General features: G+C 50.5%; 2 protein-coding genes across 7 annotated transcripts; one reads left to right on the top strand and one right to left on the bottom strand.

The window, feature by feature from the left end:
- Positions 1 to 516: 516 nt before the first annotated feature.
- TMPRSS6 (transmembrane protease, serine 6) lies at positions 517 to 17,804 on the top strand. Its single transcript, XM_010585405.1, has 17 exons — positions 517 to 673; positions 849 to 991; positions 1,186 to 1,253; positions 2,492 to 2,676; positions 5,394 to 5,435; positions 6,392 to 6,596; positions 6,950 to 7,086; positions 7,656 to 7,768; positions 8,248 to 8,357; positions 9,399 to 9,544; positions 10,501 to 10,599; positions 12,635 to 12,748; positions 13,022 to 13,138; positions 13,900 to 14,068; positions 15,930 to 16,201; positions 16,808 to 16,944; positions 17,646 to 17,804. The coding sequence occupies exons 1-17, from the start codon at positions 517 to 519 to the stop codon at positions 17,802 to 17,804; spliced, it is 2,373 nt and encodes a 790-aa protein (XP_010583707.1).
- Positions 17,805 to 19,330: 1,526 nt separating this feature from the next.
- On the bottom strand, positions 19,331 to 26,639 carry KCTD17 (potassium channel tetramerization domain containing 17). 6 transcript variants are annotated; one of them, XM_010585407.1, is made up of 7 exons: positions 26,234 to 26,639; positions 25,511 to 25,619; positions 23,676 to 23,767; positions 22,632 to 22,727; positions 22,154 to 22,279; positions 21,298 to 21,514; positions 19,331 to 21,119 (listed from the first exon to the last, which is right to left on the bottom strand). In XM_010585407.1, the coding sequence occupies exons 1-6, from the start codon at positions 26,438 to 26,440 to the stop codon at positions 21,347 to 21,349; spliced, it is 798 nt and encodes a 265-aa protein (XP_010583709.1). In that variant the 5' UTR covers positions 26,441 to 26,639; the 3' UTR covers positions 19,331 to 21,119; positions 21,298 to 21,346. The 6 variants fall into 6 exon arrangements, with proteins under 6 accessions (XP_010583709.1, XP_010583710.1, XP_010583712.1 ...); XM_010585408.1 differs by having other exon boundaries at positions 19,331 to 19,828; XM_010585410.1 differs by lacking the exon at positions 21,298 to 21,514 and having other exon boundaries at positions 19,331 to 19,918; positions 20,827 to 20,899.
- Between the last annotated feature and the right edge of the window lie 34 nt (positions 26,640 to 26,673).

Here is a 26,673-nt window from a genome sequence, read left to right as displayed (position 1 = left end):
TGGGTCTGGTGGGAATGGCAAGGTTTGCTTACTTTTAGGAATCGAGAGCAAAATGGCACAGCAGGCAAAGTGCAACTTCAGGCTCCCAGGCTGTGGCTGTTTTGTGCAAATTCTGTGTGCATTTGAGGTCACAGATTTTCTTTTGCATTGATTTCTAGGTCAATAAAATATCAGCTTTAAAACCATTCCCAGCCTGGGAGGACAACACTTTTGTCTCCGGAAAAATTCATTATTGTACTCATTTGTGGTTTTGGCAGAAGCAAAACCCAGGGAATGCCTTTGAAAATTGAGGGATTACCAGGAGGCGTAGACAGGACGGTGTCCTGTAAGCCTGTCTCCCACTGAATCAGGAGTTTTACTCACATTCGCACTGAGCAAAGTCTTTGGTGGTTAGCACACAGATCTCTTGGGGCTATAGGTCTTGGGAGAGGAGCACAGAGATGGCAGAGCACCTCCAGAGACAGCTGTAAAGGGATGCAGAAAACCCAGCCTGACCATGGTGTGCTGTGTCACTAGATGCCCCTGATGGAGGCCGAGGAACAAGAAGAAGACGCCAACTCCCTCTCAAAGGACGGATCAGAGACTAACTCACGTGATTGCCTCCGCTATGTGCCCCTTGGGATAGCCTTTCTTTTGCTGGCTGGAGCTGCTGCAGCAACCTGGTATTTCCTAGGTAAAAATTCAACAAGTTTTCTCCCCACACAGGAGGTGGATGGGGTGTAGTCAAGGCAATGCCCAGCCCAAAGCGTGTTAGTGACTCTGGGTGATCTTTACATGCTCGTACATAAAGGCAAACCCCTCTCTCCTATGTATCAGCAAGGTAATTCAGTAATGTCTTCTGTTGGCAGACTACAGACCATGGCACCTGGAACCGGCCATCCTGCGGTTTTATTGTGGCAGCCTCCAGGTCCTCAATCGCCAGTACTCCCCGGACCTTGGGCAGGTGGAGTCCAGAGCCTTCTGGCTGGAGTCAGCTAAGCTCCAGAAGATGGTGAGGGCAATTTCAGGACCAGAGCTGGCCCTGAGGCAGTTCAGTGAGTAAAAAGAGGAAGGGGTCAGGTACCCGCATCCAAGTGACAGACTTGGTGGGTCTGCATAGCAAGAGGGATGAAACGTAGGGTTGGCCATAGGGCCTTTGCCACTGTAACATTGCACTATAGTTATCCGACGACATTCTCGTTGCAGCTGAAGGAACTGATTCGTGCCACAGAGCTGGGTCGATATTACAACTCGAGCACAGTGTATGCCTTTGGGTGAGTAGCACCCACAGCATATTTGCTTGTTCATGTGTGAAAGCTTCCAGTCAATTGTACTCTGGTTTCACTGAAATCTGGCCATGACAAGCTGCTGCAGTCCCCACCATGAGCTCTAAGCTAGGCTGGGCAGTCCAGATGCAGAATGGTTCCAGCATGACAGAACTGGGGATATTTTGATGTTCATCCGATTTCACGATGAAAAAGCCAAAACTGAGAAATTTTTGAGAGAGGCAAAAGTTCAAGAGAGAAAAAAAATTCACTGGGAAGAACTGAAAAAAAACAAACCCGGGGCTTGGCATTCTCAGTAGAAACTAAGCAGCTGGAAATTAATTTGTCTAATTCAAGAAGGTCATTTTATGGCCTGATTCTAGGCACCAGAAGGGAGAGGCCAGAATGCACTGTGGAAAAGGTATTCCAGCCAAGAAGCATGGTCCACCTGGGAATAGGGTAACAGTGGAATGGGACACATGTGGGACTACAGCTTTGCAGGTCATCACAGTAGATCAAGAAAGCAGGAATAACTTCCAAACTGACGTATACATTTGCTTCTGATTTTTTTCCATGGAAAACTACACCCCTAAATTTGTCCTTCAGCTAAGAAAAATTCCAATTTTGATGTAACTCCATTTTCAACTGGGCAAAGAAAAGTTTCTCTTGCAATTCTTCCTCTAGCCTTTTACCAAACAAAGGTTTGTTTCAACATCTCTTCCCCCTCCCCCAGCCAATTTTCTCTGCCAGCTGGTTGAACAGAGCTTTCCCAGTCACTGTCTCCTGCAGCTTGAGCCTGCCCAGCATTAATGGCTTGTGGTAAGGTACTGAGTCATAAATCATCCACTTGTCACCACTGGGAGGTGAGACAATGAAGTCTTGAGTGTTTCTTTTCAACCCCTGGTCAGTAGTAACCAAAGGTCATTTCTACCTGAAATGAGACTACTCATTAGACCAGTCTTGATTAATTATCACATTAATTTGACCACATATGGTCATCACTAAAGCCAGATGGCATAAAATGGCTTCCTCCCCCAAAAGGACTGAGCATTAACTAGCACCATGGATGTAGCAGCTCTCCTACCCCACTTGGAGTGGTTCCTCTGGGTCACAGCAGTGAGCTGGAAAGTCCACACAGATATGTCTGTTCTGTGGAAAAACAGTGGGGGGTTAATCTCTGTGGTTTGACTCCCCAGTGATCCTGGAGAGGAAGAGAGAAGATATTTAACATGCTGTTTCTCTGTTAGGGAGGGAGCTCTGACCTTCTTCTTCTGGTTTGCCCTCCAAATCCCTGAGAGTCAGCAGAAGGAGGTGACTGCTGAGAGGGTAAACACAATGCTCCACCAAGAGCTCTCCACCAGTTTCAACAGCTCGGGCAGCCTGTCCTACCAGATGGAGTACAGGGTCAACCCAGACTCGTTGGTTCTTCTGGGTAAGTACCGGCTGCTCAGCTGTGGCCTGAGCAGTTAGAAATGCTCCAAGATTTATAAGGTGCTGAAGGCAGGTTAGGAGAAAAGGCCAGAAGTCACCACTGAAGGGGATAGGGGAAACCTGAAGAGGATAATGAAAAAGTGAGGATCAGGAGGTACAACTACACATATTTCTTTCTGATAGAGGATAACTGCAGTCTGATTAAAAAAACCAAAACATCCTTCCTTTGAAGGATTAAAGATTATTGGAGATACAGCTGCCCATGACCAGCTAGGTAACTTTTTTTTTTTCTCCTTCTCCCATCAGCTTTGGCTTCGGTGGACTAAGATCTTACACAGGTCATGACTTTGATCAGCTCAGCTCAAAAATAGCAAGCAATTAGGTTTCCTGCTTCCCTTTGGGAGATTATTCCAGGCTGCTTTCACCACTAGTCTTCCTCTGAGACAAAGCATTGTTGCCACTTCTGATCTTGACATACGATTTTGAGGATTATTTATTGTTGCCCACAGTGAAGATCACAGCCTGATTAAAAAGCCACCCCTACAGAACTGCTCTAAAATAGGTTAGATAAAGGACTAGGAATGTGTCTATATTCAATGTGTCCAAGTCCAATGGAATTTGTATTTGGTCTTTACAATAAGACTTAACTTCTCAGCCTGATCTGATCCCTCTTACAGAGCCCCAAACCTCACAGGTTTTAAAATACATTGTATTTCTTCTCTTCCCTTGGGACTCTCATTTCCAAGTTTCTTCTTCCTAGGAAATGTGACATCTCCAAGTTTTTTTCCCCAGACATGTTATCTTGCATTTTTCTAAGGTGAATCTTATTTTAATATATACCACCCATATTTTTTTTAACCCTTCCCTCAACATCTTAACTGTTTTGTTTTGGGGGTCATTTTGTTGGTGTCCCCAAAGAAAATTTGACTCCCTCAAAATTATTTTCACTCCCTCATCCAGACCATCATGTTAAGATCTTATTCTGAAGCTGCAATAGCATCTCCTGAAGACATCTCCTCCTGCAGTTACTATTAGTCACTAACTTCTGTTTATGATTTATTTCCAGCATACCAGACCTTATGCTCAGCCAATTTGAATTAACTTTCTTAAGAAAGATATCATAAGATAATATGCTAAATGCTTCCAAGTCGGCCGATCTAGCATTTTCCCTTTATTGACTCACTTCATAATGTAACTCATAAACAAATAAAAATGATGGTGCCATTCTTCTAGCTGTTCCCAGTTCCCTCTTATTCCCTTCACATCTGTTTCACTCTTTTATTCATTTCAGCAGATCACACTTCTTTCTATTTTGGAATTAACACACCAGTTGTAGCTTCTCCAGCTCCTTCTGCTTTCCCTAGTCCTTTCCGCCTCCCTCTGCAGTCAGAAGCACAGTCTAGCAACTAAGGCAAAAGCCAGAAACCTCTTATACTGCTGGGCCAGGGTGACCTTAAGCCAGTGACTTAACCTCTGGCATCATTTGCTCTGTAAAATTGGAGTGAAAAAATAGCTAGCTAATAGCAAGTCATTAGCACTTCATTGCTTTCTGACAGACTTATTTGCTGACCTCCTTAGCTCTAAACATTCTCACTGCAGCCTGCCTTAAGACACAGAGCTGTAAACCACTGACTAGGGCAGGAACCTCTCCAATCTCTCCAATGCTTTATTTTTACTAACACCTACACTCACCCCAGGACACTAGCTTCCCCTTTGCCCCAAAGAGTTTCAGGACTTCCTTCTCCATACAGGAACTCAGTTTTATTACCTTCAGATAAAAGAGTACTTAATATCAGCTCAGCATACGTCCTTCCCTACAGCACATGAGCTCCTCTAGGACCCTGCCTTATGCCTGCAAGGTCATCTTTTCCACAACATCTGTTTTTGCCATGACAAAACTGCTCAGCTCTCCCCACAGCATTGCAAGCTTTGCTTAGGAGCTACAAAAGACCAAAGCCCTGACACAGGCAAGCCCCCAACAGCAATTCTCACACCCAACTGACCTCATGGTGCCTTTTATTTTGCCAATTATTCCCAGTAGCACCTGATCTCTGGCCACTTCCAGTTCAGCTGGGAGGTTGGAGCAAAGCCCAGCTCTCCCAAAAGTGTTGTCCAATCTGTGACTCTGTTTTGCACAGATTTGTAGTCCTTGCTGGTAGCTTTCTCTGCATCTCCCTTCTCCAGATGTGGGCTCTATGAGGATGTTGAGTAGCTCATCAACCAGTGGCCATCAAAAGAGGTCTCCTTGCCCACCCTCAGTACCTCCTATACTTTTTTGGTGAGGGTTATTTAAACTGGGAGAACAGGGGAGGGGTGAGCAGATGGCAAAGGCTCCGGGAAATGAGGTTGTGCCCTGTGATGTGGCTGGCAGAGGAGGAGGATGGTTGCCTGGGAAGAGGAAGAGGTCCTGGAATAGCACACAAAAACGGGCAAGGAAAAAAGGCAGAGAAGCCCATGGTGGGCTGGAAAGCATGAACTGGGGCTGTTGCATTTGGGGCAGAGGCCAGAGAGATTTCCCAGAGAGATGGGGTGGGGAAGGCATGACTGAAACAGGTCCCTGAGAGCAGACAGAGAAGTACCTGGAGGATGCCCCATGCTGAAGTTGTGAGCGAGCCATTCACAGAGGAAGGAGAGGAGTCATCACCTGCCAAGCTAGCATTCAGATACTACCAGTTTATCTTTTTGTTTACCTTCCTTTATATATTTTCTTTCTAACAGAATCCAGTGTGAAAGACATAGTAGTGCTGAAATCCACTCTGGGTAGGCTATGTTTTCCTTTCCTTTTAAGTTTCTGACTTTAAGGGAGGGATTTTTACAGGGGACAGAAAGCTTGTTGGCTTCCTGGAGTTGTAAATCCTGGGAAGGGGAGATGAGAACAGCAGGAAGGGAGCACCAGTGCGGCTGCTTGGTCAGACCCAAACTCCATGACACAGCTATATGGTGGACTGCTCTGAGCATCCTGACGCCTCTGCCCCAGTAGCACACCACTATGCAGAGATACTGGCTCCCAGGGGCAGTGCAGCCACCTTATCATATCCCTGTCCTAATGAGTCATGTCAAATAGCTTGGGGTACTGGTGCAACAGTGCTGATTCCAGGCCCCATGAAATTCTGCTGAGTGGGGTGGGGGTTTTGCTCCATAGCTCTGCACTGGATGTGCTGTCAGTCATTTAGGAGTCTGTTGTCTTAGCGATGTTTGAAGATGCTTTTAGTAATTTCAGGCAATGTTGTAAGTGCCGTGGCTGGCAGCTTGCACTAGATATGCTGTTAGAAACTCATCTCTAAGCTGACTTTTACTCAAAAATCCTGGTCTGGAAGCCTGCTGAAACCTGGGAATCAAACAAGGGAGATGTAAAGCCAGGAAGGATATGAGGTTGAGAGGAGAAAGAGGTGAAAAAGAAAATAAAGCCAGTGGAAGATAACTGTGCTGATATTTAAAGCCTGAGGTAGTATCAGTTTAATCAAGGAAGAGAAGACAGTTTTTATAGAGAGAAACCGAGGCAACGGTACAAGGGGACTGGTGCCACAACAACATATATAAAAGTAAACTGAGATTACTGGGATGAGTCAGCCTTACTCTGAAATAGGGCTCACACTGATATCCCAAGTGACAATCCCTTATCTTCATTTCTCTTACAACCACCCCTAAGCCCCCCCCTTTGCTTCCATCTACATCACCCTGAGGTTTAAATCCCTTTATCTTTCCCCTGGATTCAGGTTGCTACAGGTACAGCTATGTCCAGGAGGATGATATCCTAAGGCTGGAGGGCCCTGACTACTTGGCCTCCAGTTGTCTTTGGCACCTCCATGGACTGAAGGGCTACATGATCAAGCTACGCCTGGAGTGGACTCTCCCGGACTGCAGGGACCGCCTGGCTATGTACGACGCAGCTGGGCCCCTGGAGAAACACCTCATCACCTCGTAGGTAGCTTCTGAGCAAGACGAGCACGGCGGGGAAGCCGGGCAGGATGGCACGGCACGCCACAGCAGGGGAAGGTGTTAGACTACATCAGAGGAAATTCTCTTTGATGCAGAACCTGCCTCTTGCTGATCAGCTGAAGTCACTGATGTGGGATATCACACAGCCAGCCGTGCAGTCAGAGATTACAGCAGCACGAGCTGTCTCTCTGCTGGCCCTTTCTTTGATTCAGTTAGTGCCTCGCAGCAGGCGTGTGCTGTGGATAACACAGACCTCCATTGTCTCTCTTCCTCGTTCTTCTCTTTTGTTTGTTTGTTGCTTGCTTCACCCCCATCTTTTTATCTCTTCCCCCGAGGATCTATGGCTGCAGTCGGCAGGAGCCTGTTGTGGAGGTCCTTTCATCTGGCCCTGTCATGTCCATTGTGTGGAAGAAAGCCATGTACAGCTACTATGACCCCTTCATCCTCTCAGCACAAGTGGTGCCCCTCGAAGGTGAGGAAGGCTGAAGGAGGGCAGCCATAGATGTAGGAAGGAGACAGGTTCTTTCCTACAACATCACAGAGGTGCTCCATCCCCTTTAGGAGCCGAATTCACTCTAGATTGCAAGGGCAGAGGTGGTCAGTAAAAAGCAGGTTAGATGTTGCTCTCTCACCTGGACTCATACATGAGCATCTGGCTCGAGGCTTTACAGCCCAGGGTCTGGCAAGCAGAGCCTGAGTGATCGTGATACTTTAAGAAAAGGCCAAGCTCTCATGCGTGGACAGACCAGATGTGGCCTGAGCATCATCTCTAGATGCACTTGCAGATAAATGTCAATTCATTATAAGAGTCTAAAGCAGCAATATACATTACTATTACCCTTCTCTGGACAAGAAGAAGAGGCTAAAAGTCTTGCCAGGTAGAAATGGCCCCTTGAAGGGGGATGGTGGAACATCCCAGTCACCTTTAGCATCAGACCTTAGAGTCCCTTCTCTCCCCTCCTACAACGGGATGAGTATATGGCATCCGCAGGCTGAGGTTGAGCTGACAGGTAGCAGGGCTTTGAATGTCTGTCTTTACAGCCTGCGAAGTGAATATAACTCTGCGGGAGGGCCTGGAGCTGCAGGGGAAGATCGGCACGCCACACTACCCCAGTTACTACTCACCCAACACGCAGTGTACCTGGCACATGACGGTAAGACCCAGCTCCCACAAGAGCATCCACCCATCCCTGAAAACCATCCGGCACTCCCCACATTAGGGTGGGTTACAGCCAGTACTCTCAGTCAGATCATCATGAGAAGCGAGAAGAGGGTGCCAGCCTGCCTAGCCTCCACATAATGCGTGTTTCTGAAGGGGAAAGAGTCTAATATTGCATGCCGGCACAGAGATGCCATAGCTGGGGAGGAATCTGAAATCTGGTCTCGAGAGGAGTTCTTCAAGGCAAAACCAGATTGTGAGAAATTGCTAGGAATTACCATGCTTTGAAACCAGCAGCAGAGTTACCCTGGGCTGCGGCATGGCCCCGGTTTAGAGGGTGCTTCCTTCTGTTTTGCAAATTGTGAATTGGCAGCTCTCCGCTTCACATCTACCCTGCTCATTTCTGTCACATGGAGTGGGCTGCAGCACTCATAGGAGCCATCTACACTCTGCTCTGGACCCCCTTGCCTGCAGGTCCCATCCCTGGACTATGGGGTCACCCTGTGGTTCGACGCCTACGCGCTCAGCAGACAGAAGCATGACCTGCCCTGTACCCAAGGCCAGTGGATAATTCAGAACAGAAGGTGTGTGCTGGGGTCCTGGTTTCTGTCTCTCACTTCCCACCTGGGATTAAACTGGGATTAAACCCCTGCAGGTTCCCTGCTCACTTCAGCCACCAGGTCTGAGGAGGCTACACTCAGTGACTCTTGCTTTTCTACTTCTTTTTCAGCCTCTCTTGTTCACAGGCTCCTCAATGAGCACACTTCTTACAGATTTGCTTTGAGCTACCAGCCTGCCTTCTCTGTCTTGCTGCTTGCATCAGGCTTCCTAGTTTTCTCCTGTGTGTGTAACCTTGGTGTCCTCCCACGTCTCCTGTGTTTGCAAATCTGCCTGTCACCACCTCTGCAATATTATCTGTGTGTGCCATTGCCTTGCATCCACCTCCATACAGATCTTCCACCTGGCTCCATATCCTCCTGCTTTGACTGCAGCCACTTCCCCCTGCAAGACTTCCCAAAATTAGCATCCCTACGTAGCTGGGGCTGCTGCCCACCACTGCTCAGGTGCAAAGGACCAAGAGCTGCTGCACTCCCATCTCCTCAAAGCAGGCTCCAAGATGAATGGAACTATGGCTTTTGTTTTTCCTTCCACTTACTGCAAAATTCCCCCTTTCCCTCCAAAACTTCCCCCAGCCCATCTCATTAACTTCCTCTCCACTGCTTCTGTGGGGTAACTTCTTTTCCTCTGAAGGGTCTGATCCAGAAGCTATGTTCCCCTGGCTTACGATTTCTACTTTTTCTGTCCCTGCCTTCCTCTCTTAAACTGTCAGTGCCACAGTTTCTACAACATGGCTTCTTCGGGAAGATAAATATAAGAACTGAATTACTTTTCATGGCCTGAATTCAGTGCTTACCCAGAAAGTGGGAAATGTCCAGACACAGTAGGGTGACCCTGGACTCTGGCTCTCATGCCATACTGAAGGCATTTTGCCTTCCTGGCTTCCCCCCCTAAAACCAGTCTCTGTGGCTCCCTTCCCACCCCATCCCCACGGAGCACCCTTGCCCCACTTTATTGTCTTCTCCTCTCTCCCTGCCCGACACATCCCGCCTGTGTTTGCTCCTCAGGTTGTGTGGTCTGCGGACCCTGCAAGCCTACGCTGAGCGGATCCCAGTCACGTCCTCTGCTGACATCACCGTCGCCTTCACCTCACAGATCTCCTTAACTGGCCCTGGTGTACAGGCGGCTTATAGTCTGTACAACCAATCTGACCGTAAGTTCAGGCTACTCCCTGCTCCTTAGTGGGGTGGTAGTACCAGCAGCCCCTGCGCACTTGGCTTGTGTTAGGAGAAACACAAGACACATCCCATGAGCCCTAAGTCTGCCCTTCAGGCACATGCTCACAAAGCAGTGACGCACACACCACCGATGGCCCAAAAAGAAGAGGCATTTACGTGCGAAGCTGCTTCTGCACATGTGGCCCTGCCTCACGTTGCCAAAGCATCCTTGCACCAAAACCCAAGGTCAGAGAGTTCTCTGCAGTCTCACCCCCGTGCCCACATCCTGGACTGGCCTTGGAAATTCAATGAGAGGCTATCTCTGGCTTGAAGTGACTTTTATTTAGATTATAAGAGCTCTTACGGAGAGATGTTTCCTGCTCACCTTGGGATTCGTGGAAGTGAGAGACAAATAAAACCACACACAAATACACCTAATGCACATATGCAAATGCACGCCCACAGTCTGTCTTTCCAAGGTTTCTCCATCTCCTTCCTAAAGGGTGCCCGTAACACATACCAGTCCCTGAATACGTGCACCTGCCAACACATGTTTAACACCAACCCCTTCAAGGCCCCCACCAAGTTTTAATAACAACTCCAAAGAACCTGTTTCAACTTTCCCGCGGCATTCAAGAATCATGAAACAGTGCTAAACCGGAGGTATAGCACGCCAGGAGGGTGGTTGTCCTGGCTTCTCGCCCATTGGTATGACGGGAAGCAGGGAAAAAGCCCCCCTTCCCCTGGTGCACAGCCTGGCTCTGTTTGCCCTTGTTCAGAGCAGATGACGTGCCAGATTTTGGGGAGCACAGCAAATGCCAGCAGCACGCTGCTGCAGCACGCGTGTGGTCAGGAAGGTGTGCAGCTCCACGCTCCACTTTCAAGCCACAGTGCTCTGTTGCAAGGAGGTTTCCAGTCACTGGGGACTAACTACTCTCTGTTGGTTTCACAGCCTGTCCCGGGGAGTTCCTGTGTTCCGTGAACGGCTTGTGCGTCCCGGCCTGTGACGGAATCAAAGATTGCCCCAATGGGCTGGATGAGAGAAATTGTGGTGAGTGATTTCTTCTCCCCGCTGGTCCCTGGTCTCAGCAGGACATAGCCCCTTCCTCCTCCAAGGGTAGGGAGGGCTGGGGAGGATTCAGTTGGCCTAGGTACAACCTTGTACCTCCCTTCCAGGAGCTTAAACCTCTGCATCCTTAAAAGCCTCATCCTACCGCTGTATGGCTTCAGCCTGCTCGGGAAGGAGCAGCAGCTCTTCTTGCTCCTGCGCACAGCACAGTCTTCCTGGGAGAACCCCCAAGTACCTGTGCACCAAGAGCTCCAGGCAGCCTGAAAAAAGCCCCCCTGCCCAGGCTGTCCCCCACCTTGTCCCGCTTTCCCCCTACAATCAACCTCAGCCCTGGGCTACAGCCCCCTCTGCTGCCATACCATCTAGCATCCCCCTCCCAGTCCCCCCACCCTGCCCACGCCCCCCAGGCCCTCCTGCTGCCCTGCTCGCTCCCCCCCAGGCCATTTGTGACACACGATCTGTATAGATCCTTCCCCATATATTGCACTCCAGTTTGGGAGCATCTAAATCCTCCATCAGCCATCAGTTCTTCATGCCAACAGCAGTTAGGGCTGATGCAGACACCATCCTCGGCATCCCAGGACTCCTGCAAAGCCCTGTTTTCATAGAAATAGCTATTCAGGCTCAGGCATGACAACTAATTCATCTATCCTCCTATCCCGGGGGGGGGAGGGGGGAGCTTGTCACATTGGTGCCACCAATAATTTTTCATTAGTTGTCCCTTACAGCTGTTTTTCCACAGACAGAAAGATCCCTGAACCACTGGAGATAGTGACCAGTTCTGAAAGATTCAGAGGAAGGTATAGAAAATTCTAAAGTAAAAGGAAGGAGAAATCTTTCTCAAGGAAGTTTTAATTCAGTGCTGGAAATGTGAGAGCTCTCACAGGAACACTGAGGTTGGGTTTTGTATTGCCTGCAGTCTTGCTGACAGTGTGCTCTGTCCCATCATCCAGCTGTCTGACATCAGGGCTGGCTTCCTTCCCTCATGCAGGCATGGATACAAATGCATCCTTATGAATATCTAATCCCTTCTTGAATCCTATTAGCTTCTTGGCCCCAGGGATATCCTGTGTCATTCAGTTCCACAAGTTAACACAGACCAAGACTAAACAAAAAAAGTATTTGTTTCTCACTGTTTTCAAACATCCCGTTATATTCAAAAAAGAAAATAGAAACATCATGATTTCCTTCCTTTCTTATACTCTTGCCAATGTTGCATCTCTGCTTATTCACTCCATGTCTGTATGGGACAGTCCCTGTCTTTAAAATCAGTGTTCACATTGCCTCAGACCTACATGTGCCTTTAGTCACCTGGAAGCCTCATGTTAATTACTGAAGAAATTATAGTCATTGCAGTAAGAAAACACCTGGGAGGTACTGGCCCATCATGTTTGGTGTTTCACATAGATACACACAAACACAGGACAAGTTCCTGCTATGAAAACATACAATCAGAAGTCAAACTCTGTCATGGGGAGGCACCTTAGGCACCATCTCCATCCTAGGCAGCTACCAGAGCTCGTGGACATTGAGGAATCCATTGTTTTTCGGGACTCAGCTATCAGAGAGCAAGGGGAGCAGCCGCTCTGTAGGGGAAGGTGACCCGTGAGCTGAGGGTGACAGCAAGGCAGGAGGAACAGTGACCTCACCAGTCAGGATGCAGTCCTACAGAACCTGAACAAGGCAAGCAGACCAGGTCTGTTGATGGTAACCCAGGTCAACCGATGAGTCCAGTGACCTCAAGACAAGTCCATAGTGATGAGGCAGGTCCGAGGCCAAGCCAAGAAGCCAAGGAAAGTTAAGTCAGCATCAGCAGAGTGCAAGACAGGGTGCAGACATACCTACGACATAGATCAGGCAAAGACTACACAGCTGCACTATACCAGAGCTGGTCTTCAGCACACATTATGAGGTGGGGGAAGAGGTTGCAAAGCCTACTGATGCACTTAGGACCCTGACCTCACATCTTACACCTTGTCTTGCGTGCCTAATTCCCGGGTGCTTCCCTCCTGCCCAGTGTGCCCTGCAAAGTTCCAGTGCCGTGAGGACAGCACTTGCATCGAGTTCAGCAGGGTCTGCAACCAGCAGCTGGACTGCATCAACGGGAGCGACGAAGAGCAGTGCAGTGAAGGTAAGGAGGGGACGGCGCTGGGCTGACAAATACCTTCCCCTACACTCGAGCCAAGGCTGTCGGTAGCATACTTCCCTCTAGTGAGGTCAGGGCACGTGCCCGACCTGCTCACAAGGTTTGCTCTATTTCAAGTTTGCTCAGGAAATTCCCTGTCATCCTTTATGGAGTTCCCCCAAGCTCTCTGTTGCAGGTTTTCCCCCTACTCAAAGGACTTCAGGCTGCATCTACAGCCTGCCCCCCTCCCTCAGCCTCAGCTCCTCTTCCTCTTCCCAGGGGTCCCCTGCGGTCCTTTCACCTACCGCTGTGAAGATGGGACCTGCGTGAAGAAACCAAACCCCCTGTGTGACACCGCTGCAGACTGCAAGGACCTGTCTGACGAGAAGCGCTGTGGTGAGAAAATGCTCACTTGCACGTCAGCCAGGCAGGTTCAGGATGGCACATAGCTGCAAGTCACCCCTTTTTCCCCCCACCACCCCGGCATAAGCACCCACCCTCCCTTGTTCCACCACCTTCTCCCTACCCCAGCCCCACGGCAGCAGCGCCGCTGCTCCATCCTGCAGTGGCTGCGGCAGCAGCAAGGAGCCAGCTCTCCGTGCTGAGCTGTGAGCAGGCATTTGTTCTTTGGCCAGCTGCTCCCCATCTCCTTCAGGCAGAGGCATCAAGCCAGATAGACATGTCTCACAGGCCAGGTCCTACCCACGGGCTGCCTGTTGGACCACTATGCTGGCTTTTGCGAAATAATGCCATCCTACAAGGCTCCAGCCAGGGAAATCACCCATGACTGCATGGTCACTGGCAGGGAGAGAGCTTGCGCTTTGATTTCCCTGCTTGGTTTTTCTGGAGCCTCAGTGATCAGTGAAAGGGAATGACTGCCAGGGTTCCCTGACAGGAGAACAGACAGCATGCTGCCCCAAAGTCATCCCCAGGCTGGAGCTGGAGGTGGGATAAGGCTGCGCAGGCATCAGTGGGGGCACACACTGCAAGGGAGCGCTCGCTAGACCTGTCCTGGACGGTCCATAAAGCATCTGCTGGCTGGGGAAGGCAAGGGATTAGCGGCGAAACACTTCAGTCAATTAAGTAGGAAAGGAAGGGCAGGCACAGAATATCACATTCCTTCCTCCCCTGAAGTACCTGCTGTGTCTTGTCCTCAGACTGTGGTCTGCAAGCCCCTCTCAGCAGGATCGTGGGTGGTGCGAATTCTGTGGAAGGGGAATGGCCATGGCAGGCCAGCCTGCAAGTTCGGGGACGCCACATTTGTGGGGGAACACTTATTGCTGACCGCTGGGTGGTCTCAGCCGCGCACTGCTTCCAGGATGAGAGGTAAATGGAGAGGGGAGGGTGCTGGACAGAAAAAGGATTTGCATTGCTTTCCATGTCATGCATGATGGGAGGGTCATCTGGCTTGTGAAAATGTCCCAGGACAGCCACACCCCTCATCTGGTACCCATGCCATGCTTCTCCATGGCTTGGAGCTGGAGAAAGGGATATGGATACAAGTATTTGGGTGTGCATGCAGGGAAAAAGGGGCAGTGCTGGCAGCTTTGGGAGGGCAATGGTAGAGGAAGACACTTCACAGCTCCACCTTTGCTTTGGCTCTGGCTTGTCCCCATGCTGTCACAACCATGGAGGTGTCAGCATGTGCTAGGAGGGGGCCAGGATAGCGTTACCTGTGGAGGATGCTGTTTGGGTCCCATGCTGCCCACCCCCAGGGTCTGCCCTTTCAGGAGGAAGCCCAGTCTCTCCCCCAGTTCCTTCCACCCGGTGTACGTACCACAACAGCAGCAGTAACATACAGATAAGGGAGGGTTCGCCTCATTCTTTCAAAATGGGAAGAAGTAAGGAGGAGGAAGGTCCACAGCTGTGCTGGGCAACAGGGCTGGGTGGGGGAAGGGGTGTGCACCCTCAGGCCCAGTCTTCTCCTCCTCCAAACTCCCCTTTTCCTCTATCAGCGAGCCAGTGGGGATCCCCCACATTCCCACCTACTACTGCTGGACTTCCATGGCCACCCTTCCCTCCTGATGCTATGTGAGCTTAGGGGAGAGGAGCTGCTGGTCATCCTCAGCATGGTGACACCAGCCTTGGTAGGACTGGGGTTGCTTTGCAGTTACGCTCATCACCTCACCCTGCTCCTACCTGGGTCCTACAACCCTGCAAGGAAGCCCACCAGCACTGGGAGCAGGCTTTTCCATTGGTCCATGTGGGCAGAATTTAGCCATTTTGCAGTGTCCCAATGCAGGATGGATGGAGACAGCACAGCCCTGTTAGATGGCATATGTGTGTGCCTGTCAGGGAGAGAATTTAAGTGGTGTGGGAGAGAAGAAGTAGGGTTGAAAAAGAGGAGCAGAAGACCAGCAGCAGCCTTGGGCGGGCTGTGCTATGGGCAGCAGCCTGTGCAGGCAATAGGATGGAGGTGAGTCCTGAAGGGGAATTTGGATCAAGAGAGATGGTCAAACCAAACCAGGGAGATTTTTGCACCCAGAGGGGCAGTGTGGGAGAAAACAGCAAGTGTAAGGCAAAAGGTGGACAGGAGTCTGAGTCTAAAACCAGCCCTTTTCTTGTTTCCTCCTGCTCTGGGCAAGGGCAAGTTCCCCTCTGCTCCTCACCCTCCTGCTGGAGACAGGGTGTCCCTTGGCTGTTAGCTCCTAGCTGTTCTGTTCTCAAAGATGTCACCTTGTTAGGCTTTCGCCTCTGTTTCTGTAAAGGGCTGTCATGCCTTTTAACACCCTCACCTCTGAGCTTTTCTCACTTCACTCCCTCTTAGAAATTTTTCAGATCTTGCTCCCCTTCTCCATGTCTCCTTCTCCTTGCAGCTTTGCATCACCAGCTCAGCTCTTGTGCTCTGCCCTATCATAGACCTCACTTGCTGGCCTAACCTACATACACCTTTTAGCCTGCTTTGCTAAGGAAAATAAGCAAATCTTAGCAAATAAGCAAATATGAGCAAGTTGCCTGTGTGTATGAGTGTCTGCCCAAAGTTGTTCCCGCTGTACAGGCATGTCAAGGCATCAGAGATGTCCCACCTAGTTTCTTGAAATCAGTAGCCAAATAAAAATAGAGGCCCCTCTGAGGGAGATGATCATCTGTATCAGAGACTCCTCAAAAGGCTGTGACAGAAGCAGCCAGGCTCTGCCCATCCTTCTCTGTTCATGTGATGAGTTACCTTCTCTGCTGCATCCTACAGACTGGCCTCCGCCTCCATATGGACCGTTTACTTGGGCAAATATTTGCAGAATGCCACCAGCCACACAGAGGTGTCCTTCAAGGTTATCCGCCTCTTCCTCCACCCTTATTACGAGGAGGATAGCCACGATTATGATGTGGCCCTGCTCCAGCTGGACCATCCTGTGATCATCTCGCCCTTAATCCAGCCCATCTGCTTGCCTGCTCCTTCTCACCTCTTTGAGCCTGGTCTTCATTGCTGGATCACTGGCTGGGGAGCCCTCAAGGAAGGTGGTAGGTGCAAGGTCTTTGCTGGTGGCCTACTGTAGCAAAGCCAAGGCAGAAACAGCTTCAGATGTGGCATAGGCAGAATAGGCTTCTGTTCACCCCAAAGCATTATGCCTCCTTCACCCCCTTTGATTTTGGGTCACAGGTTGGCCAAAGTTACCTGTTGAGTGCCTTGAAACCTCATTCAGTTTCACTCCTTCACACACTCGCTCCAGCTGCTTCCTAAATGGAAACACTCAGGGGTCTATCCAGAACTGGACATTCCTGCTTTGTATGCTTAGCTGGAAGAGCTTAAAGCCCATTTCAATGAGAAGCAAGCCCAAAACTCTCACATCCCAGAGGTTTCCCCAAACCAGAATCCACCTTGTCCCAAAAGCTGAAGTATCCACAACATAACCCTGTAGGGAAAGGGCCTGAAGGGGAATGTTACTCCTTCCATGCAGGTGAAGTAGTCGGCTGAAAGTCAGAGACAGTGATGCCAGCGGAGAGAACAGAAATTCAGATGGCAGCTTTCTGCATGCAGTGAGATGGGCATGGGCTGGGGGATCACGGTAAACAGTGGGAAGTTCCACCATTGCTCACCTGAACTACTTTTGGTACTCTACCCCTCAGGGCACATCAGTAATGTTCTGCAGAAGGTGGATGTGCAGCTCATCCAGCAGGACATCTGCAGTGAGGCCTATCACTACATGATTTCTCCCAGGATGTTGTGTGCTGGGTACCAAAAGGGCAAGAAGGACGCCTGCCAGGTGATGGATGAGTTGTGGGATCAGGGTTGACTACCAGAGGCGGGGTGTGTCCCAAGTCTCCCAAATGCACTCCATAGCCTGAAATGAAGGTGAAAAGACCATAAAATGCCTGACTCCCCCAACACTTTCTCTGATTGAAGTGGCCAACAACACTTCTTCCCAGCATACTTGCCTTAGACAAGATCCAAATACACTTAAATTTCTCCTTTTCTCATTTCAGCCCATTGTCCACTCTTTACCTCCCACTTTCAAGTCACTTGTCTACATCAGTCTCCTATCCCTCAGCCTCTTTAGCATCTGTCACACACAGTTACCTGTCTGTTCCTTTATCACTATCAATCTCACGGAATTCCTCTGTCTCCCATCTCTCCATGTATCTGGTTAAATTCCACCAGCTTCCTTGCTCTCCACGTATTTGGAGATGCCACATGGAGCAGAGGGAAACAATAGAGCTTCAGCTTCTTGGGACCTGGCTAAGGGGGAGGAATTTGCATGATGAAGGAATGCGACAATGGGTCAGATGTTTGCACTGCAGACTGTTTTTGACATCTGCCTAAGGTACAAGGAATGTTGCAGATGTCCCACGCATGAGTTGAGGGGATACAGGAACCTGCATACAGCAGGACTGAAAGCCAATGTAATCATCCAGCTGGAGAAGCTGGTGGATCACCATCACCCCATTTTTCTTTCCTTTTCTCTAGGGTGATTCTGGAGGTCCGCTGGCCTGCAAGGAACCCAGTGGCAGGTGGTTTCTGGCTGGTTTAGTCAGCTGGGGAATGGGATGCGCACGTCCAAATCAGTATGGAGTATACACCAGGATCACTCAAGTGCTGGGCTGGATGAACCAAACCATGAGCTGAGAAAAGTGCATCTCTGCCTTCTCCCCATCAGACTTACACTCACATGGCACTCATTCCTGATCTTGTTCACTTGCCTCTCAGAGAAAGAGAGTTTCTGTATGGGATGTTGTCAGGCCCAGGATGCTCTTCTGAGCAGGGTAAAAGAAGCCTGTGGTGGGGATTGTAGAGAAAAGCAGGCAGACCCTCTTCCCACTCAGTGCTTCCCAGGGAGCATCCCAAGGTGTTTTTAGGCCATCCATCCAAAAAAGCTGGGGGGGGGGCGACGATGACATGACACACAGCAACGGTCCCAAGCTGATGGTTTCTGAGAAAAGGAATGATGGAAGTTGAACTTGCCATGAACCATGTGATTCAGCCACAACCTTACGCTGGAACATTTGCTGAAAGAAAATGTGACTGATGTAGTTAGAGATTCCAGTAACTGTGAAATCAATCTGCCTCCCTTTTCCTTCCTGCTGCTCGTCCTTCTTCCCCCTTCCCCTCCCATCACTCCTCCTCTTCCATCTCCCTAATTGCTTCTTTTCTTAGCTGGCATGTGCTGTTCAGTGTGCTGTTCAGCTCAGCCAGGCAACTCTTCACGTCTCACTGACTCCCAGGCACAAATCCAGCATCACACCCTGCAAGCGTGTGTTGTGCCCCCCTGATGGAGCAGCACCCAGCCTCTATCACTGCACTTTCCTCAGGGAAAGGCCCCAGCCCTCAGTAAAAACATTGGAGCAGCCCCCCATCCCCTTCCCTCAGCCCTTCTAAATACCTTTAATATGAGGGCACCTCGACTGCTTCCATCTCCTAACTCAGATAATCCAGGAGGTGAAGGAGAAGGCTTCAGGCTTAAACAGTGACTGCTGTGGGTTTGGGTTTTTTACTAAAGATATACATATATATATGTGTGTGCGTGTGTGTGTGTATATATACAATGGGTCACTCTCTGGAATCAGAAATAAAATTAATTTGAGGACTTTTTTGGGCTCTAGTTTGCCTTACTCTGTTAAAAATTATCTTGGGGTTTGTATCTTTTTGACCAAACTCCAACCCTGGCATTGGCAACTGGGAAAAGTTTCCACACCCCTGCCCTCCCTCTCAGCTGTCTCTCAGGCGCAGTGGGGTCAATACACTAGCTAGATAGGTGGCCCTCCCTTATTGTTATGATTTAGGGGTGCAGATACCAATAAGCAAACCTGGTCTGTAGCCCAGCTGCCTGCAGCGGGGATGCAGCCCAGATGCAGCGGGAAGTCCCTCCAGCCCCCAGAAGACAGGAGCAGCACAAGCAGCTTCTGATGGCTCCAGGCGATGAATCCAAACTCCTCTTCTCCAGCTCCCATCCCCTTCTACCAGCACCAAATTTTTGCCACTTGAAATGAGAGGCGGCAAGGAGGAACAGACTGTGAACTTTATTCAGGAGTTACAACCTGGTGTCCTCGGACATAGCAGTGAAGCAAACGCCCCGCTCCCCGAGACCGGGATCTCCTGGTGCTACCTGTCACGACATCGGGTGCCAGCGTGTTCCCGGTACGCGGGCAGCACGCCTGTCTCCTCCTCACCCTGCCAACACAGGGCTGCTTTGGGGGACAAGGGAAGGAGGCACCAAGGAGCGTGATACCCAGCGCAGGGACACCCCAGGAGCAGTGCAGGTGGCCCAGAAAAGGGCTGTGGCTCTGCACTTGCCCTCTGGCCACAAGCCCAGACCAGCTGCCTGCAACAGCCAAAGGGCAAGGACTGGTCCTTCCTCAGCTGCCACCACTGACTCGGGGTCCCAGTCGCATCCAGGGTGTTCAGAAGGGACCGCAGGCTGCAGTGGCTGATCGCTGATGTCCCCAGCAGGGGCCACTGTGACATTAAGGAAAGCCAGGCTGCTAGGCATGGGAGGGGGCCATGGGCTCCAGCCCCTCGAACAGCCCAGGGGCTCCATGGATCATCTACCCTTCTCCAGGGCTGGAGGTTCAGGCCTCCCAGGTGAGTTTGTAAAAAAGAATGGCTGCGTGTGAAGCGTGAAGTGTCACTGTGAGGCAGGGGGCTGCCGTACACTGCAGTACAAAAATAAAGATATAAACAAGAAATGAAAAGGCCGGAGTGGAGTGTCGGGATCACATCCTCAGACCTCTGGCTTGCAACAGCTAGAGAAGGAGAGAGAAGGAGAGAAAGCAAATCAACGGCAGGAATAAAAAGCGATTGAGCATGGAAGGGAGAGTGAGAAACAGGAAGAGGGAAATGACAGAGGAAATGAGAATGGAAGAAAAAGAAAAGAGATGAGGAGTGAGGGTGGGAGAACAGAGAAAAAGGAAGAAAAAGGCTGCACGATTAACATACACTGACTTTTAAGAGAATAACACTCAGGTCCCACAACCATGGACAAGGAGGCTCTCGAACAGAGGGAGAGACAAATGTCAGCCAGCTAACAAGATCCCTCCACCAGGACGGAGAGTGGCACTGAGCACCTCCAGTTTAACAAGACCCCCACCGTTTTCCAGTACAAGAGAGGATGCTCCTTCTAAACCTTTCTGTACCCAGCCCCATGCACGCCAGGAGGCAGAGCACAGAGGCTCAATTCGCACACAGCTGCGAGAACATCTGGAGCAGGGACCAGCCGCTTCTGCTTTGCCTTCGCCACCCTCTCCCACTGCGCTCTCGCCCTGGCAGAGGCGGTGGGGGAAAAGCCCAGGGAAGCGAGAGCGGGGAGGGGAAAATAACAGGCTGCCTTCTGCAAACTGCTCTCAGGCTGGCAGGCAAAGGAGCTGCGGACAGCAGTCTGGAGAAGCGATCTGGCATGCATGTCAGGCAGCCACATGGCAGACTTCCCCCGCTTCCCCGTGCCACCCCTGCCTGCTTTGCATTCATTTCCACCCCTCTTCATTTCTGCCAGCTGTGCTCTCCTTTCTGCTGCCAGAGCCTCTGGTCTGGAGCCGTAGGGCCTGCTTGGCAGGTAAAGGCACACATAGGATGAGAATTGGAAAAGCTACCTTAGGGATGAGTCAACCTCCCCTCCCTCCTTCCCCTCCCCAAGCTCTACAAACCAGGGCCATACCCACAAGAGGGAAGTGAGTCACTCATGCAGAGCTCAGGCTGGCGGGAGCTGAGAGTGCGGACAGGTAACATACCTGCAGAGGAGGAAAAGTGAGGAGCAGAGAGAGACAGGGGCCCCGGCAGGGACCACTCTGAGCCCTGGGGGTTGAAAGAGAGCAGAGGGAAGGATGCTGGAGGCTGGGGAGTGGGGCAGAGTGGGAGGTAGGGGACAGTGCTGGGATGGACACGGAGGGGAGCAGGAGGGAGGGTCCGGAGGAAGGAAGAGTTTAGTGCAATCCCGAATAGACGGACAGTCTGCAAATAAAAATATAACCGTAAATAAACCAAACAGTTTAAAATACAAAGCAGCAGCCACGGTAACAGCTCTCCCCCGTCAGCTTTATCTCCAGAGAGACTCCTGCTCCTGGAGAGTACTGCCCCGAAACCCCATATCTGCCCTAGTCCTTCCCTGCAGCTAGCTGTGAGCTCTCACCAGAAAGGTGGACGGGTCTATGCTTGGGGGGGTATTTTTATCATTTTCCTCAAGGATTTGCTGCACCTTTCTCCTCTGCTTCTGCTTCTGCCTCTGCCTCCTCCTCCACCTCCTGCTCCTCCTCTTCCAGGTCCTCCTCTGTGCTCTGTGGCCCAGCATGCAGGACAAAGGGAAGAAACAGTGGAGATACTTGCAAGATGAGCCATGGCAGTTCTTTCTGACACACAAAGGAATAAAGCAATGGTCATGACACTGGAATAAAAAGGGACCTTCCCCCATGGCCAAGACAGCTCTAGGTCAGGGAGCAAAGAGACTTGTCTTCCTCTGGAGCATCACGTCCAGGGCTACCTAATCCACTTACAAGTGCTGTGATCACACTGCCAACAACTGCCATCAGTTGCTAGTGCTCCTTCCTGTATCCTACGTGTCTACGGGATGTCAGGCACTGCCACACTTTTCTGTCCTTCCCTCAAAAGGGGAGAAGGTGATCTCCTGCCCCTTTAGGCTGGGACTCAGCAAAAGGAAAGAGAACGCTGCAAAACCTTCAGGGAAATCACAGCCTAGAGGCAGAGTGATGCACACAGCATGGTCATGAGGAGGCATGAGGGGGATGTTAGAGTAGCATGAGAAGTGCCAGGATCACTTGCTAAAGCCATTTGCCACACACTCTCAACACACACACTCCTCCATTCGGGCAATGGGTATATGCCACGGTGCTGAACACCAGGACAAGCCCCTGTATTTCACCACCGAGATGACCCACAGTCACAGTGGAGAGAGGAAAGAAAGAAGGAGCAAACAAGAGTGAAGGATCTCATAGGCAACGGGAGCAGGGCCATAGCAAAGTTGGTCTCACCTTGGCTTTGTGGCTGGGCTCAGAGCTCAGGCCATTGGGGGAGTTGTAAAGCTCTTTGGAGACCACGCACAGGAACTCTGTCTGATCCTCATTCCCGTAGTTATAGGATGAGCCAATGTTCACAAGCTAGAAAAGGCGACAGCAAGAATCACAAGCACATGTTATTGCAAACATCCACTCCACCTGGGGAGCAAGGCAGAAGGCCCCATCACGCAGCATGGAGTCCAATCCATACCCTCAACAGAAAGGCGTCAAGCTGAGGAGGCACCACAGATCAGCCAGGATGCAAAACAGCTTAGCCTCAGACAATGTCCTCTAAACCTCTAGAGAAGAGGCAAGAGAGAGACAGTGTGACAGCACCATCAGTGACTGACCCGATATTCTCCGAGAGGCAAGGTGCCTTGCCCAGGGACTGTATGATATCCATGATCTTCTCCCCCAAAAGACAACTCCCCACCCTCCTCTACCTTCTCCATACCTGCTCAAAGCGCCATCCATCCGACATAGTGGACACCATCTGAGTGAGCTCCTCTTCCTGGCACTGTAGCACGCGGTAGACGTGCTTAGGAGGCACCTGACAGCAAAATTGCACGGCGTGTTGACAACGGTCAGATGCTAAAGACTGTCGCCCTCCTGCAGAATGAAGTGGTAGTACCCCTCCTTGGCAGACCTGTCCTCTTCCCCATGTCCCAGGTTAAAGGGGAGTGAAAACCACAACCCAACTTTCTGCTATGCTTTCACGGGGAGCAAGCACAATGGTATCTCTTCTGGAGAGGCGAGACTGAGCTGAGTGCTGCCTGCATTGTCCTCAGAAGATATTGGGCTTTTTCAGTGGGGAGTTGCATTTGTCGTTACAAAGTCATTTGTGCAAATGCCACAAATGTTGATGGGGTTTTGCCAGCACAAAGTAACTGTGTTGCTGGAGGCTTACAACCTGAGGCAGACATGACGAAAAGTGAGATTATCAGCCAACGCTCCCAGAAGACAGGTTTTAAAAGGTTATTGCCAAGACAAGGTGTGACTGTGCCACAGGATTGATCCCTTGTGCCTCACTGTCTGCATTTAACTCTTCCACAGACACCTCTTCACCTCTTCCCTCCAGGTTTCTCTATAGGTATCCCCATGCTCTTCCTTGTGATTACACCCCCAGGACTCCCCACACCAGAGCCCTCCTCTCCATGACACCTTTGTTCTCCTCACAAACATTCTTCCATATCCCACAGCAACCAGCTGCCTTCTTCCAAAAGCCAGAGGAGCTGATTTGGTTTCAGGGGCTACACCTAGCATTACTTCTGGGGATGCAAAGCAAGCCTGTAACTTGTTTATTGTAACTAAAATGGTGGTAGCCTGTCCCCTGCAAGATTTTGCTATGTAGACATTAGCACATAAACTCTTGATTAGTTGCTTCTTTCCATTCCTTGCTGCTTCTCCCAAGTCTACTCTCCCTAGACTCACCTCTCCCTTCCCACATTCCCTCCTTCACCCACCCCACTCTATCTTTCCTTGCCATTTCTCTCCATACCTGAGTTACTGTGTAGTCCTTCTCCTCCAGTTGATCCTTGATTATTCGGATTAAAGGACCAATGTTATAGAACTCAGCTTCTTCTAGGACCCCTGAGAAAGACAGACAGAAGGACCACAAAGACAGAAAGTTAACAGCCCATCTTTGGGTTTTGGCTTGCAAAAGATCAGTTCTGAGCTTCCCAAAGTCCATAGGGAGAAATGACACCGCAGCCTCACTTTTTAACAGGTTTCTGTTGCTTGAAACTCTTACTGCAGAGAATTGAACCCTGGCTCTCTGCATTGCATTTCTAAAGCTCACCCCAGTTTCCTTACGCTGCCCGCTACTACAGAAACAGGCACTGCCAGTGAAGGCTTGTGCCGAGGACTGCTAATACCTTTCCCAGCTAACTGGCCAAGGAGAATAAATGTAGGCTCCAGCCTCTCTCAATAACTACTAATTATGACCTTGTTCAGGCCCTCTACTTAAGGCAGAGAACCACAACTTGTTCTGACCTTGTCACCAGAAGACCCTGGAAAATCCCAACTTTCTTCCTGGGCCAGTTGGAGTTGCACCCACCTTGCAGCCCCATATGACTTCAGATGATCTTTGGCTCTCTCCCCTCTGCTTCACCTCAAAACAGGTAAATGGAGAAGTGTTTTGGTTTTTTTCTCTATGGTGTCTGCATCCATCACCTCTCCTGAGACTCACTTGTTTGCTAACAGGTCCTCAGGGAAAGGGAGGTGGGTTCCCGGAGAGTCAGCGAGGGAAAAGCGGCTAGGAGCCAACACTCCCATGTCCCCAGGGCAGCACCCAGACAGTGCAGGTGGGGAGATTAATCCTTCACTACATGACACACTCAGACCTCTTCCAAGTCCCTCATTCAGCTGTGAATCGTCTAAAGGGTTAGTTTTATGCCAGCTTGAGTGTCTGCCACAGGAACAAAAGTCAGCGTTAAGCTATGAACAGGACTCCTACTTATGCTTCAGATTTGACGTTAAAGCCTGTGGATGCACTCTGTCTGGATGAACTCTGAACCTCAGGATTACAAGAAATGTCAAGTAGGAGACACCTCAGAATTGTGTTTATTACAATTCTTTACCATTACTTAGATATATTTTTGGAATTGTAACTCATAAGATGATTCTGAAGAAAACTTTCCTTGCATTAGGTAAAAATATGTAAGAGAGAGGCAAGAAGACTAATGAACATGCAGAAATTGTGCTTGGCAAGGGCTGGACAGCACAGCCTGTCTTTGGAATTGGTTCCTTGTCAGACTCTAGCATCCAAAAAATAATGAGACATTGGGGACTGCTGGCTGGTAGCACCATGATGTTACTGAGTTATCCTGTTGGATCCCCTGTCAACCTCAAATGAGGGATTGGTTTGTCTGGCTTGCTCCACTGGAATTGCTGCAGTCCACAACCCATCAGAGCACTAGTAGCATACATTGCATATCACTGATTAATGATGGTCTTTAGTACGGTCAGTAGAAGAGATGAGCTTGGTTTTGTTTGGTCTTCTGGGTTTTCATTCCTAATTAGAAACACTCAGTCATTAACAGAAAACTTAGTCACAGACCCTGGTTGAAAGTGGATCAGGAACAAGTAAAAAATGGTTTATTGAGGCTGAGAGATCTTGCCTACTTCTGTCTTGGTGACATCTCTGCTGAACGAACAGTCGCGGAGCCACAAGACCTGTAGGATGCCTGCCTCACCTACTCTGAACCCCTTTAGTAAAGGAAAAATTGGTATGCTTTCCAAAAGCTGCAGGGATAGCCCTCTCAAATCCCCCCACATCAACCTCCAGAAGGAGAATGAGAGATAAGTGGGAAGTTTCTGAGCTCCAACACTCACCCTCTGCAGCCATATCTTTATCCAGGACCAGCTTCCCATGACGGAGGAAATTCAGGATGGGTCCAAAGTAAGTGGGGTCCCGGTCTATTAGGTATGCACCAGTCTCATCCTAGCAACAGAGATAGACCACAAGGAGAAAAACCCCATGGGAAACTTATAACCAACCCTCAAATGCTCCAGACTATAAGAAAATACAAACCTAAGCAAAAATGTCCGCTATTTCTAAGACTCCTCGGAAACCATGGGCCCCTGAGGGTCCTTAGCCAAGTCAGCCCAGCTTGGGTTTTAATCCTGTATTGGTAAGCTCAGCGTGCCCACCTCAGCATGGACCAACCCAGCTGAGCAAGCCAAAAAAATAGGCCTCGGTCTCCTTCTGCAACTCTGCGTACAGGCCTGGTGTGAGAGGGCAGAGAGCCCCTTTTAGGGGACAAGACTGAGTCAGGCAGATCCAGCTGGGAGGCAGACCCAGGGGATGTGGGGAGAGGACCGGTGGAGGGGAGACGGCATCTCTTTTCCCCAGCTCAGGAAGACTGATGCCAGGCTACAACACAGCAAGGTGGGATCTGGCAAGGGAAAATTCTTCCCGGGAGAGGGGAGGGAAAGAGCATGCATTTTTCATTCAGTTACTCCTGCAGCCGTCAGGTTCTGGCTTCATCCCTGCATCCCTCCAGCCCTCCCCATCCTCGGTGGGGCACGGTACGGGAGGCAACCCAGCTGCCTTACCCGGTCCGACTGCAGCTCCTCGCCCTGGCACAAGCGACACAGGAAAGATTTCTGCTCCCGACACAGGGTCTGCCTGGTGGTGAGGAAGACTGTGCCCCCCACGTTGAGCCTCACCCACTTGGCGTGGGTGCCAGCGGGTGACGAGATGTCCCAGGTGCAGCGTAGCCCCACGGCACCCTGCATCTCCTCCCTGCCCTCCATCCTCATCCTCCCCCCCCCGCCTCCCAGCGTGCAGGGATTGCCGCAGGTGCTGCCTGCAGGAGAATGCCGGGATCTGTAGTTTATCTGCCTCTGCCTCCACAGCAGCCGTGTTTCCTGGGGGCCAGGGTCCTCCCTGTGACCACCAAGGGAATCCTGAGGGGAGGAAGGATGCTCTGGGCCGGAGGATATTGCTGCGGCTATTGGGGGGGGGGGGGGGGGGCGGGGACAAGCCACCCCCC

The sequence above is a fragment of the Haliaeetus leucocephalus genome, unplaced genomic scaffold (genome assembly GCF_000737465.1).
Source record: "Haliaeetus leucocephalus isolate CR32 unplaced genomic scaffold, Haliaeetus_leucocephalus-4.0 Scaffold101, whole genome shotgun sequence".
Classification (NCBI taxonomy): domain Eukaryota; kingdom Metazoa; phylum Chordata; class Aves; order Accipitriformes; family Accipitridae; genus Haliaeetus; species Haliaeetus leucocephalus.
The sequence above is the reverse complement of the archived record's forward strand: the minus strand, read 5'-3'. Positions and strand labels throughout refer to the sequence as shown.